The following is a 17,900-nucleotide window of genomic DNA, read 5'->3' as shown; positions in this document are numbered from 1 at the left end:
TTCAGGCAGTCAGTTCTCTACTGCAAAGATTATATAGCCGAGCTTTTCTCTCTAGAACTTTGTTAATATCATGTCTCAAGTTCATTAAAAGGTGGAGAATTATGGTCTCCTCAAGCTGATGGATAATATCCATCAGTTGGAAGACTAAGGTAAAATATGACCATGATCTTTTAATGTTAGATATTCATAAATATGGAAGTGTTGGGATTTGGTAGGGATTCCTTGCCTACAGAAATCATGACTTCAGTACAAGGGCCTGTTAGATCACAGCAGAAGATGAACTGCGCAGAAAACTGCAAGTGTCATCAATTAAATGCAACACATCTGAATTACTATTACAGACTGAAATAACTATCTAAGTCTGAAATAGTAAAACAGTTAAATTCTTACCTTCTGAAGTTTTTGTAGAACATACACATCTCCATATTAGACAGATGTTGTTTCCATAAGAAAATGCAGTAGACAGCAGGGCAATAAAAACTCAGGGCTCTTTCAGTAGAGTGGTTTGATCTACCACACATATAAATGCACATTTTTGATTTGATCAGTATACATATGTCCATCAACCCAGCACTGAATCTGAACCACATCTGTCCAGCTCAGCAGAAATGCAAAACATTTGGTACAAGGTCTTTAGTACTGAAATTGAGCTAATCTCATTCCTACAGAAATTACATTCAAAACAGCTGCTGACAAATTTACTGACTTGAAAGCTCAGTTTTGTTTAATTTAAGTTTGGGGGTTTTTTTCACATTAAGCTGCTTTAACTCTATGGTATGAAACTAAATATACACCCATGACTTACTTATGGTGGCACTCATACACAGCAATTGAAATTTAAGTAATGCAAAAAGCTATGTCAGACACTAGAATTAGAAAATGTGAAAAAGTCGCAAATAACCTTCATGTTGCCCTATGGTAGTCTTTAAATAAACAAGATTATGAACCTTTTATATATTAATACCAGTCTGTACACAAGTTTTAACATGCAATTTCCCCACAAGCATTAGAGCTTCAAAGCAGCTTCAATATGATTGTGTTAATTTGTCATCTGAAAATGACAAAGTATGTTTATAATGTCTAAATATACATACATGTAAAGAAGATGCAATATTAAAAAACAGTGCTGAGAATGCCATCATTAAAACACAGCTGTTTTATCCCAGTGAATGCTGTCTCCTCAAATTGTCACAACATTTGGCTTCTTTCTTTGGGTTCTTCCTGCATATGCTCCTAAAAATAAGTAGAAACATTACCATATTATAATTAATAGTAATGGGTTTTGAAACAGGATTATCCAACAAAAAAAGCTGAAAAAAAAAATAGGACAATTTTTTTTTTAAAGTAGTATTATGCATTCAGTGACTACTTTTAAAATGACAGTTTTCATAATGCTACACCCCAAAAGCCTTATGAAAACTACCTATAGGTTTAAAAGTAATGACATTTGATTGTCCTACTTGATAACTATTCTATGTTCTTTTCTGGTACCCTAAAACAACTACAAACACAATTCACAAAATTTTTAAGAGAACTATCACATAACCAAGATAGATGAAATGGCTTTTAAGTTTAACTATGCCATGTATTACTTTTAAACAAATTATCAATTAAAAGATATTATACAAGTTGAATATTTAAAATAACTGTTTCCTTTTGTCAGATTAATTAAAGCAAGAGACATCTGTAGGCTCCCATATGTCAATAAGACAACCAGAATTAGAAGTGCAGTATTAAAATCAGGCAGAGCCCTTATAAAAGGAAGGATGCTTAAGTAAAACAATAATAAATAGACAAACAAATAAGTCTTTCCAGAGGGAACAAGTATATACATACATACATACATTTAAAAATCCGTATTATACTATGCATAGCACAAGTATCTTCCAGTAATGAGGGTTCAGCACTGCAGGCTGCTAAGAAATAGCACAACTCAGAATTCTTTAGGTTCAAGCAGTTGTCAGGAAAAGTGCAGCAGTGTGAGCAAACATTTCCACAAAGCAGTGAAATCACAGGGTGCAGAGCAGTGGGAATGGAAGACAGCCATGGAAAAGAAATGACTACCAGGCAGCAGATGAACGTGACAAAGGAAGTGCCAGTGGTTTTTAGGCTCTTTGGTTACTCTTGGTCAGAGCTGCAGTGGTTACTCACAGGCTTCCAGGGGCTACAATCAGCACAGGCCAAAGCAGCTTTGGGATTGCCCAGAGCCCTCACACCTCAACAGGCTCCCACTACACAAAAGGCACTGTCACTAGCCCAGCCCACCTCAGTGCTGTGCTCTTCAGATCTCCTGGGATCTCACAGGACAGACAACCAGGCTGACAGACATGGTGCTTTTTAATGATTAACACTACCCCTTAACTCACCTCAAGTGTCCTCCCAGTTACATAAAAATCACACACAAGTAATAGGATATCGCTGTAATAGCATGTGAGTGTGCAAAAATCCCACAGCAATCTAGACTAAGGAGTTGTAGAAGGCAAATGTGAATAAAAACAGCGACAGTTCTGAAAACAATTATCACCCATCCTTTTCAAGGCAAGGCAAGGGGCCATCACAAGGCCTCTCTCCTGAGACAAAAGACAGACCTGCTACTGACACACAGCAGGTCTGAGGCTTCCTGAAGTGCTGGCCTGAAAGCCAACACACCCCACAGCCCCCACCATCTCACATGGGCAAGCTGTGCCCTTGGCTTGGCCAAGTGCTACCACTACCCAGATACTCTGTGTGCCTCCTGTCTTGTTGTAGGTACAGCCTGATCTCAGCCACCTTCTGTCTAACGCAATCAGACCTCATTAAATGCCCTGCCTGGCCCCACTTGCAGGCTATTGCTGGAACATTTTGGTCTGGTTTAAACTAATTGAACTTTTAAAAAAATTACTGATTTATGAGCCTGTACTTTTCTCTTAAACATATAACTTTGGACTGAAGGAGTAAAAACCAACAAAAACTAAGTTTAGGATTGCCACTTGATTCCTAAACAAAATGTCTTTTCTGCCAGAAAAAGACTACAGTCAGTCTGAGTGGTATTAAAGTTACAAAGCCGTTTGCAGATAGAATTTAAAATAACAATCAGGAGGACAAAAGAAAAAAACGTTGGACCAGTATGTTATCATTTTCTTCTGAGGGTTTGTCTCATATTGAAGCAGAATGTATTTATAATAGCTGTACCTTACTATCCCGCCTTCCCTTTTTGTCCCTCTAACAAGCACAATTTAATTCGTAGTCAGGAATGAATGAAGACAAGAAATTAAATCAACACCCTATTTAACATACTGCCAGACTTTTCACTATTCACATTTCATCCATATATAAATATATTCTATTTAAAGATATTCAATTTATGTTTTTTCATTATTGCAAAATTATGCAGATTGTTTCTTTCATGCCCATGCAATAATTTCAGAATGCATTTCTATTCATTTAGTACAAGAAGTCTAACCTATTTCTGAAGGAGCACGTGTGATGTCCAAGCTCTGTATGAGGTTACACTGAGCAACCAGAACTAACCAGCATACAACTGGCAAGCCTCATCTGCCTGAAGTTCCAAGGAGGCCACTGCAGAAGGCATTCAGTGACTTTCCAGATATTTGACAAATAGCACAAGGCAAAGAGAAATTTGGAGATCTATCCCGAAGGATTTTTTTCATTGCCAAATGTGACCTGTCACAATTTTGGTAATTATAACTAAGATAAACACAGGGACTTCCTTAGCAGAGCAGCACATACTGCCAACACAGAAGAGTGTTGAATGCTTAATTGGCTCTCTGGTGCCAGACACAATGTAAACACCACTGTGGTTCATTATGAGATGTGTGAATCACACGAGTTTGGGGATGGCATCCAAACCTTGAATCAGTGCCACACCTGACCCTGACACCACCCAAACACTACTACTCTTTTACAATATCTGTAATACTGTAACTGGTTTTGATTGTTTGTTTTGTTGTCCCTGTTCTTCAGCACACTCACTAGTCAGTAGCAAACTTGCAGATGAACACTTGCCTTAGTGGCTACCTCTGGATGCTAAAATTATATAATTTACTTTATTTTCTGCTCTGTATTTCAGGAATATTATTTATTATCTTTGCTGTTTTTTTCTGTAGTATCACTGAGTCCAACAATTACCTTGCTCTGCTTTGGTGATGACAGCATTGCCAGAAGTAAGAAAAGAAAAATAAATGAATACTCTGGTTGTGATCTCATCACCTGCCTTTTATTTCCCCCTCTGATACTCCAATGTTATCTGTGTTTATGCATACTGCCTCACTATACATCCTTCTGTGGCCACTTCTCTTGACTTCACGAAGTAGCATTTGGGAAAACATCCCATTTAACCAGTGTATAACACACTGCCTCCAAACTCACAGATACTTCCTGCCAGCATCCTCTGGGGCAGCAACGATTAAGCATTTCCATTATAGGAAAGGTTTCATCCTTAATACAGACAGATTATTTAAAAAATTATGGAAAACACTTGAAATCCTACTACATTACACATTTTCCTTATCAAGCCCCCAAATTCCCAATTTTTATACTTAACTTATGGAACTTGCCTTTGAGAACGAAGTGCAATTCAGACCTTAAATAGTTTTAAAACCCACGAACCACTTTGCCTTTGGATAAATCTAGGTTTGACACTTAAGAAATTTAAAATCTAATTAAAATAATATAAATTGTGTAAGATAGTGATTTACTAGAGGTTCAGCTCCATTGTCAAACCTTTCATATAAAATCAGTAATCTCCATGTGGTAGCACAGAAATACTCCGCTTTTAAACTTGGGTCATTAAGACTCAAACATGCTCTAAGACAGTACAGGAATATATATATATATATATACACACACACACACACACACATATAATTTTAGGGCTGTATGATGACTGAACACCCACTGAGGAGTCTGAAATTCTCCTTCCTGTCCTTTAAATATGCTCCATGCTGAAGATGTGTTTACAGAACTAAGTATCAAATGACATGAAGATTCTAATCCAAGTCTCTTTTGACTACTCTCAATTCCTCAACAGTTCCAGTGAATATAGCTGGCAGTATTTTTTATGACTGGGCATCTGGTGAATGAAAGCAAATGAGCTGTGCAGAACATTCTATATACTATGTTTATAGAATCTGAAAGTGGATGGCTCAGTTACCAGCGCAGGTTTGTTTGAGGAGATAGGTTAGACTTAAGGCATAGCAAAGCAGGTGCACAAGGAAAGGAAAATAATATATTGCCAATTTATTTTTTTGAGATACTACTAACTTATTTACTATAGGATCCAAGCACCAATTTTCTACACACCTTTAACAGGCTTGTTAGACACTCTGCTCCCTGAGGCCTTCCTTCTATTTTGCTCAACCCCATTCACTGTGGCCTTAGGGGTTCTAATTAAATATAAAAGAGTTAATAAGTCACTTGCAACAAAGTTGAAAGACTGTATACAAAAATATAGACACTATCAAAACGTGTTTGTCATGAAAACATTTTTACAATGTCCCACAGAGCCTCTTCCTGAGCACCTGTGTAGTTCCTATGGATATTATATAGCTTACATAGATAAAGTGGCTTACATTTCCTCATGAACAGATTGAAAAACTTTATTCAAGAAACTATTCAAGAAACTGATTTAGTTTAGATACCATGGCATTACAGTCTACATATAAAAATACAAATATTCCATTAAGTGGAAGGAAAGCTTCGTGGAATGAATGTTACAAATAGAAATGTTGGAACCGTGTAAATGAAGACAATACACAAGAGGATGACAACAATAAATATTTTCCTGTAGTATAAGGTAAAACAAAACTTCATCACTCTCTCAAAATAAGGAAAGAAGAAATTATTTTTACTCTGAACAACAGTTGTACTATTACATGTAAACATTATTCATCCATCACTGTTCTTGCACTTTGCATTTAGTTTCATCTTTAGGCTAGAAACGTGCTGTGCTCTTACCCTTGTCTGCAAAGCAGTCTGTGAACTGGGGCATTCTGTCCTTGGTTTGGTTGAAGTATGCTGTTAAAACACAAACTTTTATTAGTGCTTTTTCCCTTTAAAAATAAAAGTCTCTCAAGAAATACCAAACTATGCATCATGTTTCACATAACAAATTTCAGAAAGGCTAACAGGTTTTGTAATGCAAATGACATGTAGGCAAAGTGGCTAGAATTAAAATTCCAGAATAGGATTACTACTTCCACTATTTAAAACAAAGAAACAAAAAAGCACACAGATAAAAAATGTCCCTCAAAAGTGCCTTCAGTTCCCAGTCGTTGGTGAGAACACACAGGAAAAAGGGTTGAATTGCTTATAGTCCTTGAAGGCTGCACTGTATGAGTAGACAGCATGTCTTCAAAGCTTTTGGGCAAACATGGGATAAAAACTGTTTTCAAGGGATGCCAGGTATCTGACTTTTAACACAAGACAAGCACGCAGACAGGCCTCCTAAGAAAGCAGCTGTTGTCTGCCTGAACAACATGTACTGAACACTCTAACTTCTGTGACCTGAGCAAACAGTCAACGCAGTCAAGGAACAAAACTTTCCCCACAACAGAAAGCCACTTCTTCTCTTACAGCTTTCTAAAGATAAGCATTATCAATAATTCCACTGCAAAGTAAAGGGTATTAGGAAAAGTAGTAGTGCCAAACTGAAGCTTAACAGTGCATGTCAGAGAAAAACTTCAAAACTGAGCACCAAGACTTAAAGCCATAAATAAATAACTTCTGAAGATAAAATTTCAGAACTGACTCTGAAGAAAACATATTTTTCCTAATTTATAATGAGCTAATAAACCCTTTTCTTGGGCCAAGGTAAATCAAATTTAATTAACTTTCATTATAATACTAGCAGGAATTGAGCTGATCAATGGCAAACCAACAGTACAGATCAGAGAATCCATCACTGTAAAACAGTTTCTTAAAAGCACTTTAATACAAGTAACCCACCGGTTTTCAGGAGTTTTTTGTTTGATGATTATTTTTTTACTTGGTATTCCCATTTCTGAAGCCCTAGAGAAACAAAAGTATTGAAACATATTTCAACATCCAGGTCCTGAACAGAAGCACCCAGAGAAAGCCTACAAGAGGAACTACACCTACATGTAATACTGCCAGAGCAGTCCTACAGATTATCACTTCCCTAGTCACAAGCAAGTGTAACAACTGTCCATCGTGCTGCCAGATAATGTCTGCTGCCATTCCCCAGAAAAACTTTGCCAGAGATACTCTATCAAGTGTCTCTATTGCTAGGCACTTTAGATAGATAAAATCACTCGGGGCACTTTTTACAGTTTGCAAAATCAGCCATAAACTAAGCATCCACCACTGCATTATAGTGTAAATGCACAACTTAGAACAAACATTTTTCTCCTTACAAACAAGAAGTCTCTTAGAAGTAAGAGCAAAATACAATTAGCAAGACACCTCACACCCGGAAAGCTTTTTACTCATTCTTCCTAGCAGAGATGCCAGTCTGCAAAGAAACTGTTATTCCATAAACCTTTTCTGACTATTTCCTATGCCTCCTACCCCTTCTCTTGAACCCCTTCCATCAACTCTCCCCACCCAAGGGAGAGCTGCACATACTTCATGTACTTTTTCCTGTCCAGAGATTTCTGCGTAGCAGTTGAAAGTGTCACTCGCTCTCTTGGGCTCTTTATTTTATCCTAAAAAAAAGAGGATACAGAAGAAAATTACCTAAAAAAGCGTAATTAAAAATTTCCATTTAAGAAACATTGTACAGGGTGAGGAAGAATCTTTTAAATGTGAAATGACTCAGTACTTGAAGTCCTGAAACAGTGGACATTCCCTGGAACATAACACACCATTTGCCTGAGCATCTTCTCTTTACGAACTTCACGATCGTGACGCAGAATATTCATTCTCTCCGATGCCTCCATTGTGAAAAAGATGTCATGGATGTCATACAGAGCAGCTCGCAGCTGGAAAGAATCATTAAAATGTTAATAAAATACTCAATCGAGTTTACATGCCCATGGTTTTAAACATCAAGCTCTTTTTGCTTTCAGTCTAAACAAAACACTTCATAACTTTTAAAAACATTTTTTGAACTCAAATAGTTTTGTGTCAAGCAAAAAAATGGAATCTTCTCTTCTTTAAATATTTTACTCTAAACAAAGCCACTCTCAAGGTTTTATGTATTTATGTTACAAAAGCAGAATAGCTAGGAAAGACAAAAAAAGGTTTAAATTGTGTCACCTGAGCCATTACTCTTTCATGAAGGGATGCATCTTGTGCTGACACACTTCCTCTTTTCAATGGGGCTTCAGACTGAAAATTTTTTATGAACTCTTGAGTATCCTGGGAAAGATGGGAAAATAAAGAGAAAGCACCAGGCATAACCCTTCATAACAAAACAATCATTACAAAGAGTAAACACAGCAAACAGATTCTTTGTTTGACTTGGACCTTACGACACTAAGCAATGCAACACTCAAACAGGTTCATGTGCAGCCCCAAAATCTTCTGAGAGCAGAAAATGCAGGATTTCATCTGTCAGTGAAAGGTAGGAACAAAAACAAACAGGAAAGTAGCTGCCTATTACAAAAAAGCTCATCTTACTTTTACAGTTTGTTTAAGATGTTTCAGTTTCTCTGTCTGCAGGAGTCTACGAGTGAGAAATCCCTTTGCCACTGCAGTGATCTTGTCGAATTTCATTTGTATCTCAGGACTGAAAACCTTAAAAAAACAAAATTCAAAACTTTTTATAAAAAAGCAAGAATTATGAATTATTTATCAAATAACATCCATCAAGTGATGTAAGTTTTCAAGTAAGAAAAAAGCTGTTGATAAAGCTTTGATTGGGCTCAAAGTACCCACCATAACTTAGCAGAAGCAATATATTGCTATACGATTATTCTGCATATATGAGTAAGAAAAATAACCTACAATTCTCTTATGTAATCAAAGTTGAAACAGGAATGAATACTAAAATTTTCTGTTACCAGTGCCTTACAAAAACATGAGGGTCTTTTAAGATAAAAATGAATCTTTTCTTTCCCTTACCTGACTCCACCTAGTTTTGATCCTATTACTTGGCCTGCATACTGAGGTTTTTATAACTCCACTACCTGATGGTCCCCAGAGATAGAATGAAGTTTCACTTGTAGAAGAAAAGGTGTTGGGAGCTGTATGAGCAAAACCTGCACAGAAAGCAGAACACACAGTTCAGCACTCTCCTGCCAATGAAGGGATGTCTGTGGATACACTCAGCTTGAGGGTCACAGCCTTGTCTACAAGGTCAATTATAGGCAAGAAGCAAGCTGAATATTTGATTGATTTCCATGCAAAATTTTCTAAACAGAAGACAGAACAAAACATTTCACAATGTTCTGGAACAGGTGAGAGGTGTTCCACCAGCTACAGCTGCATTGCCTTGCTGTTAGGAACCCTTGGCAGAGCCCCTCAAAACCTTCTGCACAAATGTGACCACCTGGCCCAGCGCTGTGCAGCTACATGGCACGAGGATAATCCTTCTGGGACATGATGCAAATCCACATCCTCATCCTTGATCAAAGGAGGTTATTCTTAGCTTGTTTTCCTTGGATGTGCCCTAAAACAGTTACATAACAAATGAAGTAGATGGAAGAGTGGAAGGATGGCTGAACCTGTGCTAAATGCCAGTGACACAAAGATGGAACAGACTCTGTTTCACAAATGCTGTCCCCAGCTGAGGGCAGCAGCCCTCTGTGTACCCTGAGCAGGAGCACTGCACTTATCCACACAGTGGGGATGATCCAGTCAAGCACTGTAGAATAAATTATATCACAACACTTCATCTACATTCTTCCCTCCGAGTTTTACCAATGCTGGTGGAATTTGTGTTATGGACTGTCTCCAGCTGAGACTGCACACTTTCCAGCAAGCCACTTTCACTTTTTTTTCTCCACTCCAACTCCATCCTACTGTTAATATTCACTTTGGAAATTTCTATTTCCGTTGTAGTAACATTCTTTCCTTTCCACTTTCTCTCCCGCTCTTCCAGTTCCTACAAAAGGAAGATTCAACCATGAGGCTATTTTTCTAACTCTGCAAAGCAACAGAATACACATTCAAACCAAATTGCTTCCTGACAAACTTCCATACAACACAAAACCTTTGCTTAGAATTCTTCCTGTTGACCTTACCTTGTGCAATTTCTCCTGTTCTCTCTTTTGTTCAGCTATCAGAATCGACAGTTGTTGTGCATGCTGTTCTTCAAGTCTCTTTCTCATTTCTTCAAAGGCCAGCATTTTCGTTTTTAAAATATCTTCTGAGAAAATATGTAACAAATAATCAAATATTAAATACCTTCTATATGATCTTTGCCAGAGACATCCATCCTTTATCAGAGGCAATTTGCATCATCAGTAAAAAGTAAAAATTATGTCTTTGATATCAGGTTTCCTTGATATTGAGTTCCCATTATGTATTGCACAGAACCCCATCATTTACTAGCTCTTCAAAATATTTGCATGTTCCTATTTGTGAACTGAAATTGTGCATGGAACAGCAGTAACACAAAAAGCCTATATTAGAACAGGGACATGGAAAACACAGCTCTAAGAATTGTTACACTTGCTGGAGTGAATTAACATTATTTATGCCACTTCAGCCTCATTTAGTAGAGACACATGCAGAAGTAACACCATCTTGAATTTGAAGAAAATACCTATATGGTTTTCTTTTACTTTACATGGGCTACCTTTTCTTTTAGTAGTCTTATTTAGACCTTGTGGCATAAGACAATTTTCTTGGCAAAGCTAAATTCCAACTTTTAGGTTGAAATGGGAAATCAGTATTGTGAAGTCAAAATAAATTAGAGAAATGAGGCTTCTGAAAAGAAACACCAATGACTAATGATCACCGATGTTTTTTCTAAAAGATTTATAAACTGAGAAGTAACCCTCGAGCACAGAAAAACTTTTACCTTTTGCCATATTTTCAAGGACTGCATTCTTGGTAATGTAAACTGATCCCACAGGGTATTTCTGTTCTTGCAACCACTGCTTCTCTTGTTCTTCCATTCCAGCTCCTGGAGCACACGAACTGTTTTCTTTTTGGCAGTTGTCAGTGTCCAAATCAAGTCTACGTTTTACCTTTTCAAAGTTTTCTGGCAACTGCTCATTTGCTGAGGAAACACTTGGAGTATCATCCATCTGCTGTCGCACATTCTTGCTCTGCATTAATAGTGGAGATGGATTTTCCACGTCATAAGATTTGTTGAGTTCCACTGGAGAATTACATTTGGTGTTTCCTGGCAAAGCAGCTGGTTTCATTTCATTCACAGCCAGGATCTTCTGTGTCACTGCAGACTGACTGATGGCAAAGGGCTCATTCACTTTTAGAGGTGCCATACTGGTACTGCTCTCTACTTTATAAGTGCCTCTGCTGTCCATCACCACCTGTCCTTCCACTGTAGCTGACACTGTCCCTCTGCTTTCAAAGAGCCCAAAGGAATGGCGGTTTGGTTTGCCAACCCCCAACCCATCACTAGGGCCTGAAGAATTCCTGCTCACACCAGGAACTCTGCCAGGGCAAACCGTAGCAAAGTCTGCCATAAACTTTGGAACCGATTCAGACACATTGTTTTTATCTGCAATATCTTGCATGATTAAATCCATTGCTCTACCCTTACCTTTAGGACTTAGCTCATAAGCGCTTACAGGGCTGTTTATAATGATGTGTCCCATGGATAAAGGCCTCGGGCGCCGTCGGTGCATTTTAGGGCTCATGCTTGGCTCTGGGCTTGGCAATTTGGCATAGGAGCCTGTGAGGCTCCTGACAATGCTACTGTCACGCTCAAACATAGAATTCTTTTTCAATTCCTCATCTGAATCTGAATCCACCAAAGGGGGCGTTCCAACTCTCATAGGTATGTCTACTTTAGAGAAACTGGATAAAGTGGACATACTTATGTTATTTGTGTGAGCAGAGGCACCTTGGACAAGGGTATTTGATTTATTAAGACTGGGTTTATCAAGCGTCTGAGCAGTGCAACTTCTACCTGTAAACTTTGCCCTCTCTTTCACAGAGTCAGTTGTTTTAACGCCATCATTTTCTTTATCTGAATGACTTTCACTCGTACTCCTCTTTGAATTGCTTTTTGAGGTACGCTTGCTTTGCTCTTTCTCTATGTACTCCCTAGACTTCTTTATCAGGTTCTGAAGACTCATTACACATGGATCTTGGACATCCTCATCTGATGGTGACCCCACTCGTCCCTCCTGCTTCTGCAGAGCCTGAGAAGGGAGCTTGTTACACAACCTGTCAGGAGATGCAGCCCTTGCACACGGCGCGGCTTCCAAGAAGAGACTCTCACTTGGCTTTGAAGAAACATTTCCTTCTGCTGCTTTAACTGCTTCTGTCACATTTGATGTCATTTGCCCTGCAGAATCTGATGGTTTAAGTTCTGGTTTGTTTTCCAGGTCCGTGGCACTGTGCCTTTCAGGAGAACATGATGAATTGATACCTGATAGAGCTGTGATGTCAGTCAAAGCCTTTGAATCCAAATCAGGGCAAGAACTCTCAGCCCTCAATGTGTTCGTGTCACTCATGCTAGGTCCTTTCTTCATCTGCAAATTAAAATTTTTAAAAATTACAGAATTTCAATGAAATCTCAGAATCTCAGATTCCTGCAAACTACACTTGAACTTAAAAAGAAATTTTTAAAACCAATTTTATTTAAGTGAGAATTACACGTTACTTCCAGGCAGCATTTGTTTAAATGGATTTTCACACTACAATTATCCTATGTGCTGGGTCTCAGTTATCAAAAGGACACATTTGGAAAAAACAAACAAACAAAAACAAACTTTCATTATTTTTGTATTGAACATACTTTCCTGGTCTGTTGGTCTAACCTCAAGCCAGCTGACTGTTGCTACACACACTCAGTAAACAATGCAAACTACAAAGTGTTGTTTGCCACCTTGGTAACTCAACAAACTCAGTATTAACTGTTTAAGCAACAGTTTAATCTAAAGGCTGTATTACAGCTGTTCCAAAGGCATATAATAACTCCTTGACTAGGTCTATTTAATAATTAAAACCTTTACTAAATTCATCATGGAAGCAGCAAAGGAAAAAAAAATAGTTGCAGTAAAATTTTAAAACACACAACGGAATTTCAAGTTGCTGTGAAGGTAATTTTAATTCTGTAATCGTAAAGTTGAATATAGATTATTTTATGATTAGGCTATAAGCTTGCAAATAAAGTAGCTCTCACACAGGGGAGTTGTTCACTTGTTTTAACAATCTAGTTGTTTCCAACACTCTTACAAAAGAAGCAGTGAGCTCTGTCTTTTGCATATAGCAAAAGAAGCAGTGAAAAGCAAGTCCCATGCACTACAATAAGTATCAGTAATAATTATCAGGACACATGGCATGAAATACTAGCAAATGCTGGTTCTCAAGAGTTAGCTGCTATTGATTTCATGTTTATATTGGGGAATACTTAAACCCCAACACTTTCTCAAAATGTCTATAAGCAGGGATTTTCTGTAAATCTATGAGGCAGCTTTGGACTAACATTACCTGGACATTTTCTACAATCTCCTGCACACGATCCAATAATGCTTTTTTCCGGGACTCCCGTTTCCTGGTCTCTAGGTCCAGTGCTTTCTCCTTATACTGCTGCATTTCCTTTTTCTTTTCAAGGCTAAGCTGCAAAACAGAGTATAAGAAACATTGTTTATATCACTTAATGTAAATTTCAATACAGAATTACAGAAATAAGTTCAAAAGAAAAACAAAAGAACAGAACAATTAGAAGAACAGAAATCACCTTAGATTTTGGGCACATGTTAAATGCCAGTTTCTTCTCAAACAATTTTTTAAGGGAAGGTGTACCAATTCCTTCTTGGCACACAAGCAAATGAGCACGAATTTAAAATAGCATTTATAAAAATTTCCCATGAACAATACATGGTACAGTATCAATCTGACGCAGGATTCAGACTTTTTTTTCCAAAAACCCTTACAATAGCCATGCATTTGTAAATGAAGAATATGACACTATAGACACAGTTTATATCTGTGTCATCATTTTGGACATTGTTGTTAGAGACTCTCTCCCATTTTTTCCCAATACCAAAACAAGGAAGTCAGCTGCAATATTGCAGGAACAATCTTCAGCTTAGCTCTGTTTGCATTAGCACAGAATGACTTAACATAATTGATGAGCCTGTGGAATACATTAGAGAAAGATGCAAACACATGCAGAAAATTTTCCTTAAATGCTTTTAACTATTTTGGTATTTCTTATTTGCATTTTTTTACCCCAATAAACTAACTTACGTGTTCAATATTTGAAATGTCAATATAATTCTACATAAAGCCCAGCAGTAATGTTATTGAAATCCGTCAACATTTGTGCTCCCCTTAGGAAAATAACTTCTAAAAAATTAAAGGAAATGCAGTCAATGTGAGGGGGAAAGTGTATTTTACCCCTTACTTAGTAAGATTAAGGCTAGGAATGCTTAGAATACACTAAGCAGCAGGTCAGATGACAGCTCACACAGACACACTCAGCAGACACACAGACACACTCAGCAGAATCATACATGTGCACATCAAAGCCAGTGCCAATAGCACAGTTAGCACACCAGGGAGGAAAAGGGTTAAAAAAGGCCTTACCACAGGGGAAAGCACAGGGACTCCATAGAATTGAATGAGAGAGGTATTTTTGTTCTGAACAGTCAAAGAGGTTTCTCCTTTCATTGCCTCTTCTTGGAGTCTGGAAAGATGCTTCCTACAGAATATCTCATAGTCCTCCATCTTCATGTTATCTAAGCTGCAAAGAATAATAACATTACTTTCCCATCTACTTCCAAGACCTTGACGGGAAAACAACATCACCATCAATTCTGTGTCACAATCTTTTGGGAAGCAAATTCTATGTTAGAAAACGGAATTTTCTCTTCTTCCTATCATTAAGAAAGCCTGCAAAACTCTTCTTTATTTTCCCCCATGAAAGCAGAATCTGCATATATGAGCAAACATGATGATCACAAGTACACAGTAAAGAAAGTAAACATTGAGATAATCAGGATTTACAAAATTGCACCTGCTATCCTAATTGCCATCAAAGACTAAACCTTTGAGATCTTCCAAACGAGACAGATCCTATCAGCTGTTTAAAAAAAAAAAAAAAAAAAGAAAAAAAAACTAACAAAAAACAGCCCACAGAAAATTGCAGCCCAATTGGATTTAAAAAAAGAAAAAAAGCCTTTACATGTTTAGGGGGCTGAGAGGAACTCACGTCTCACTCCCGTGAGCCTCCGTCTCGATACATCCCTGTATGAACAGGCAGCCAATACTTACACCATCACAAAAAAAAAAAAGAAAAAAATTGCAGCCTTCTCTCCTTAAAAGCGCCCAAATATCTGAAATATCTGTCGCTGCCAGTCCCCACCGGAGCGAGCCCTGCACCGCCTGGCAAGGCCTGACAACGCTTTGTTCCCTCGCACGCCGCTTCGGCCGATTCCTGCCCGCCCGCTCCGGGACACCGAGCCCGCCCCAGGCCGGGGCCGATGCATCGCCTCCCCCCGGGCCCCGGCGCTCCCCGCACGGGCCCCGGCCCTCGGCACGGCCCCGGGCCCCGTCCAACGGCTCGGTACCTGCGCGGGGCTCGGGGCTCGGCGCTGCCCCGCCGCTCCCCGGCAACCGCCGCCACCACGGCCGGGCCGCCGCACTACGGGCCCCAGCGCGCCCCGCGCCGCTCCGCCCCGCCCCGCCGCGCCGCCTTCCCCGCGCCCCAGAGCCGCGGACACACCGGCGATGGGCTGTCACCATCGCCGCACACAGCCGCGGGACAGCTCTGCCGTGTCCAGGCGAGCGCCCAGCAAAGGCAGCCCCAGCTCGGCGAGATGAGAGGGGATGGAGCGCCATCCTGGTGCTCTGATTTCCAGCCATTTCCACCCACAGCTCTCCCAGACGAGTTCTCCTGTTAGTACGGGTGTAATCTGTTCTGCTTCATCCCGTCACATATCACACGGCTGTGCAGGCCTTGTGTAGTCAGGACCACAAATGTGCCGCTGCACGTATCGGTTTCAGCGAGCACGCTGTGATAATAAATATAAACACGCGTACCTGTCCCCATGCTCTGTGAGGACAGCATCCACAAGGACAGGATCCATGAGGGCATCACCCCAGACACCTTATCCCTCCTGCCCGGGCGGCAGCCAGCTGCCGGTCCGGCCAGTCCAGGAGCAGGTAACACTCATCTGTCAGGCAGGTCATGTGGAAGGAAAATCCACACTTGTTTGCCAGCACTTGGCCCAGGTATAATTAATTTAAATATATGGAAGCATCTAATTCCTAGTACTTAGAGCTGTTAAAGCTGTCGTTCTTGTTTCAAAAAACTGCGTCATCTGTTACCTCTTCAACAAACATTGAAGTTTGGGGTTTTTTTTTAATCTTTATCTTTAATATTAACAAATGCTGTTGTTTAACAAAAGATTTTCAAAAATACGTTAGACATCTAATTAGACAGTCCATTATTTGTTGTGCATCTCCATATATATATCTTGATTTTTTTTCAACTACACCTGGCAGAAATACAAAATCACTGACAGAGTATCTGAGATGCTCAAAACCAGCAAGGACACTATGTGACAAATATTCATCTCAGCAATTAAAAAAAAAAAACAACACCAAATAACCCACCCCAACAGTTTAGAAGATTGCCTCGTGCCTGTTCTACTTCTTGCTGGTCAGAGCTCCTCAATGGAAAGTCAGTTGCTTCCCATCCTTCCCACAGATAGAGACACCAGAAAGAGTGTCAAAACCCGCACTTACATTAACACAAACTTCTAGTTCCTCGGCTTTGCTATTCCACTTCTAGATTAAACATGTCCAGTTTCTCCAGCCTTCACTTAACCGGTTGTTTTCACGCCTCGTTGCTCGTCTCTCCAGATGGCTGGCGGATGTTCCATAGGTTCCAGAGCCGCGGTCCGTGTCGGGCAGCAGCCGCCTCCGTCCAGGCAGGAGGCACCGCCTGCTCCTCCCACGGCTCCTGGGCCAGGCCTGTGGGCAGGCGCGACTACAGAGTCAGCTACATAAAACATACAATATATAACGTTGTATATAACAAACCTAGAAACGAGTTGGAAAATAACCACTATGGATGTTACGCTTCTGATCAGCTTGCTGGCATAGGAAAGCCCTCAACACTCTCCATATACACGGGTGTTCTGCAACTCCCTGGACAATGCTACTTTTCCTTCCATTAGCACCCTTTATTTTTATCCACACCATGTTCTACCAGGAACAGCCCCTGTCCCCCTCGGTGCCCCATGTTCTATCAGGAACAGCCCCTCATTCCCGCAGTTCCCCATGTTCTATCACGAACAGCCCCTCATTCCCGCAGTGCCCCATGTTCTATGAGGAACAGCCCCTCATTCCCGCAGTGCCCCATGTTCTATCACGAACAGCCCCTCATTCCCGCAGTTCCCCATGTTCTATCACGAACAGCCCCTCATTCCCGCAGTTCCCCATGTTCTATCACGAACAGCCCCTCATTCCCGCAGTGCCCCATGTTCTATGAGGAACAGCCCCTCATTCCCGCAGTGCCCCATGTTCTATGAGGAACAGCCCCTCATTCCCGCAGTTCCCCATGTTCTATCAGGAACAGCCCCTCATTCCCGCAGTTCCCCATGTTCTATCAGGAACAGGCCCTCATTCCCGCAGTTCCCCTCCCGGCGTTACCTGACGGCGCTTGGGGCCCGGGCCCGCCCTCAGAGCGGCCGGCGGGCGCCGGGCGGACGCTGCGGGCGCTGATTGGCTGCGGCAGTGACAGCCGAGTGCTGATTGGCTGGCTGATGGCGCCGCCGTGGCCCTTGCCCTGAGGCGAGGCGGCGGTCGCGGTTCCGGCCTGACACCGACTCTGACACCGACCCCGG

General features: G+C 40.3%; 3 protein-coding genes across 9 annotated transcripts in view; 1 reads left to right on the top strand and 2 right to left on the bottom strand.

The window, feature by feature from the left end:
* VPS35L (VPS35 endosomal protein sorting factor like) overlaps positions 1–590 on the bottom strand; it is a 47,672-nt gene extending 47,082 nt beyond the window's left edge. Inside the window, exon 1 of the mRNA XM_040079285.2 lies at positions 391–590. Coding sequence (XP_039935219.1) covers positions 391–590 — 200 coding nt within the window. The remainder of the gene's footprint in view (positions 1–390) is intronic.
* Positions 591–1,094: 504 nt separating this feature from the next.
* Positions 1,095–17,737, bottom strand: CCP110 (centriolar coiled-coil protein 110). 7 transcript variants are annotated; one of them, XM_058422614.1, is made up of 16 exons: positions 17,707–17,737; positions 16,798–17,053; positions 14,635–14,791; positions 13,534–13,662; positions 10,928–12,572; positions 10,146–10,270; positions 9,823–10,006; positions 9,025–9,161; positions 8,581–8,697; positions 8,218–8,319; positions 7,824–7,940; positions 7,585–7,664; positions 6,946–7,008; positions 5,956–6,015; positions 5,302–5,384; positions 1,097–1,233 (listed from the first exon to the last, which is right to left on the bottom strand). In XM_058422614.1, the coding sequence occupies exons 3-16, from the start codon at positions 14,779–14,781 to the stop codon at positions 1,181–1,183; spliced, it is 3,042 nt and encodes a 1,013-aa protein (XP_058278597.1). In that variant the 5' UTR covers positions 14,782–14,791; positions 16,798–17,053; positions 17,707–17,737; the 3' UTR covers positions 1,097–1,180. The 7 variants fall into 7 exon arrangements, with proteins under 7 accessions (XP_058278598.1, XP_039935215.1, XP_039935216.1 ...); XM_058422615.1 differs by lacking the exon at positions 5,302–5,384 and having other exon boundaries at positions 1,095–1,233; XM_040079277.2 differs by lacking the exon at positions 17,707–17,737 and having other exon boundaries at positions 16,798–17,688.
* On the top strand, positions 15,531–17,846 carry LOC120759805 (MAPK-interacting and spindle-stabilizing protein-like). Its single transcript, XM_040079430.1, has 3 exons — positions 15,531–15,861; positions 16,915–17,048; positions 17,649–17,846. Exons 1-3 carry the CDS (start codon positions 15,531–15,533, stop codon positions 17,844–17,846), a joined length of 663 nt encoding a protein of 220 aa, XP_039935364.1.
* The last annotated feature ends 54 nt before the right edge of the window (positions 17,847–17,900 follow it).

Source organism: Hirundo rustica, chromosome 15, assembly GCF_015227805.2.
Source record: "Hirundo rustica isolate bHirRus1 chromosome 15, bHirRus1.pri.v3, whole genome shotgun sequence".
Taxonomy (NCBI): domain Eukaryota; kingdom Metazoa; phylum Chordata; class Aves; order Passeriformes; family Hirundinidae; genus Hirundo; species Hirundo rustica.
The sequence above is the reverse complement of the archived record's forward strand: the minus strand, read 5'-3'. Positions and strand labels throughout refer to the sequence as shown.

Excerpts from the sequence above, each read along its gene's own strand:
- CCP110 (XM_058422614.1), bottom strand. The coding sequence starts at position 14,781 with ATGAAGATGGAGGACTATGAGATATTCTGTAGGAAGCATCTTTCCAGA. Across the intron at positions 7,941-8,217 it reads ATGAAAGAGTAATGGCTCAG|CTGCGAGCTGCTCTGTATGA; the intron begins GTGACACAATTT and ends GATTCTTTCCAG. Across the intron at positions 5,385-5,955 it reads AGACTGCTTTGCAGACAAGG|AACCCCTAAGGCCACAGTGA; the intron begins GTAAGAGCACAG and ends ATATTTAATTAG.
- LOC120759805 (XM_040079430.1), top strand. The coding sequence starts at position 15,531 with ATGCATCGCCTCCCCCCGGGCCCCGGCGCTCCCCGCACGGGCCCCGGC. Across the intron at positions 15,862-16,914 it reads GCAAAGGCAGCCCCAGCTCG|ATGGCTGGCGGATGTTCCAT; the intron begins GCGAGATGAGAG and ends TCGTCTCTCCAG. Across the intron at positions 17,049-17,648 it reads TGGGCAGGCGCGACTACAGA|TTCCCCATGTTCTATCAGGA; the intron begins GTCAGCTACATA and ends TCATTCCCGCAG.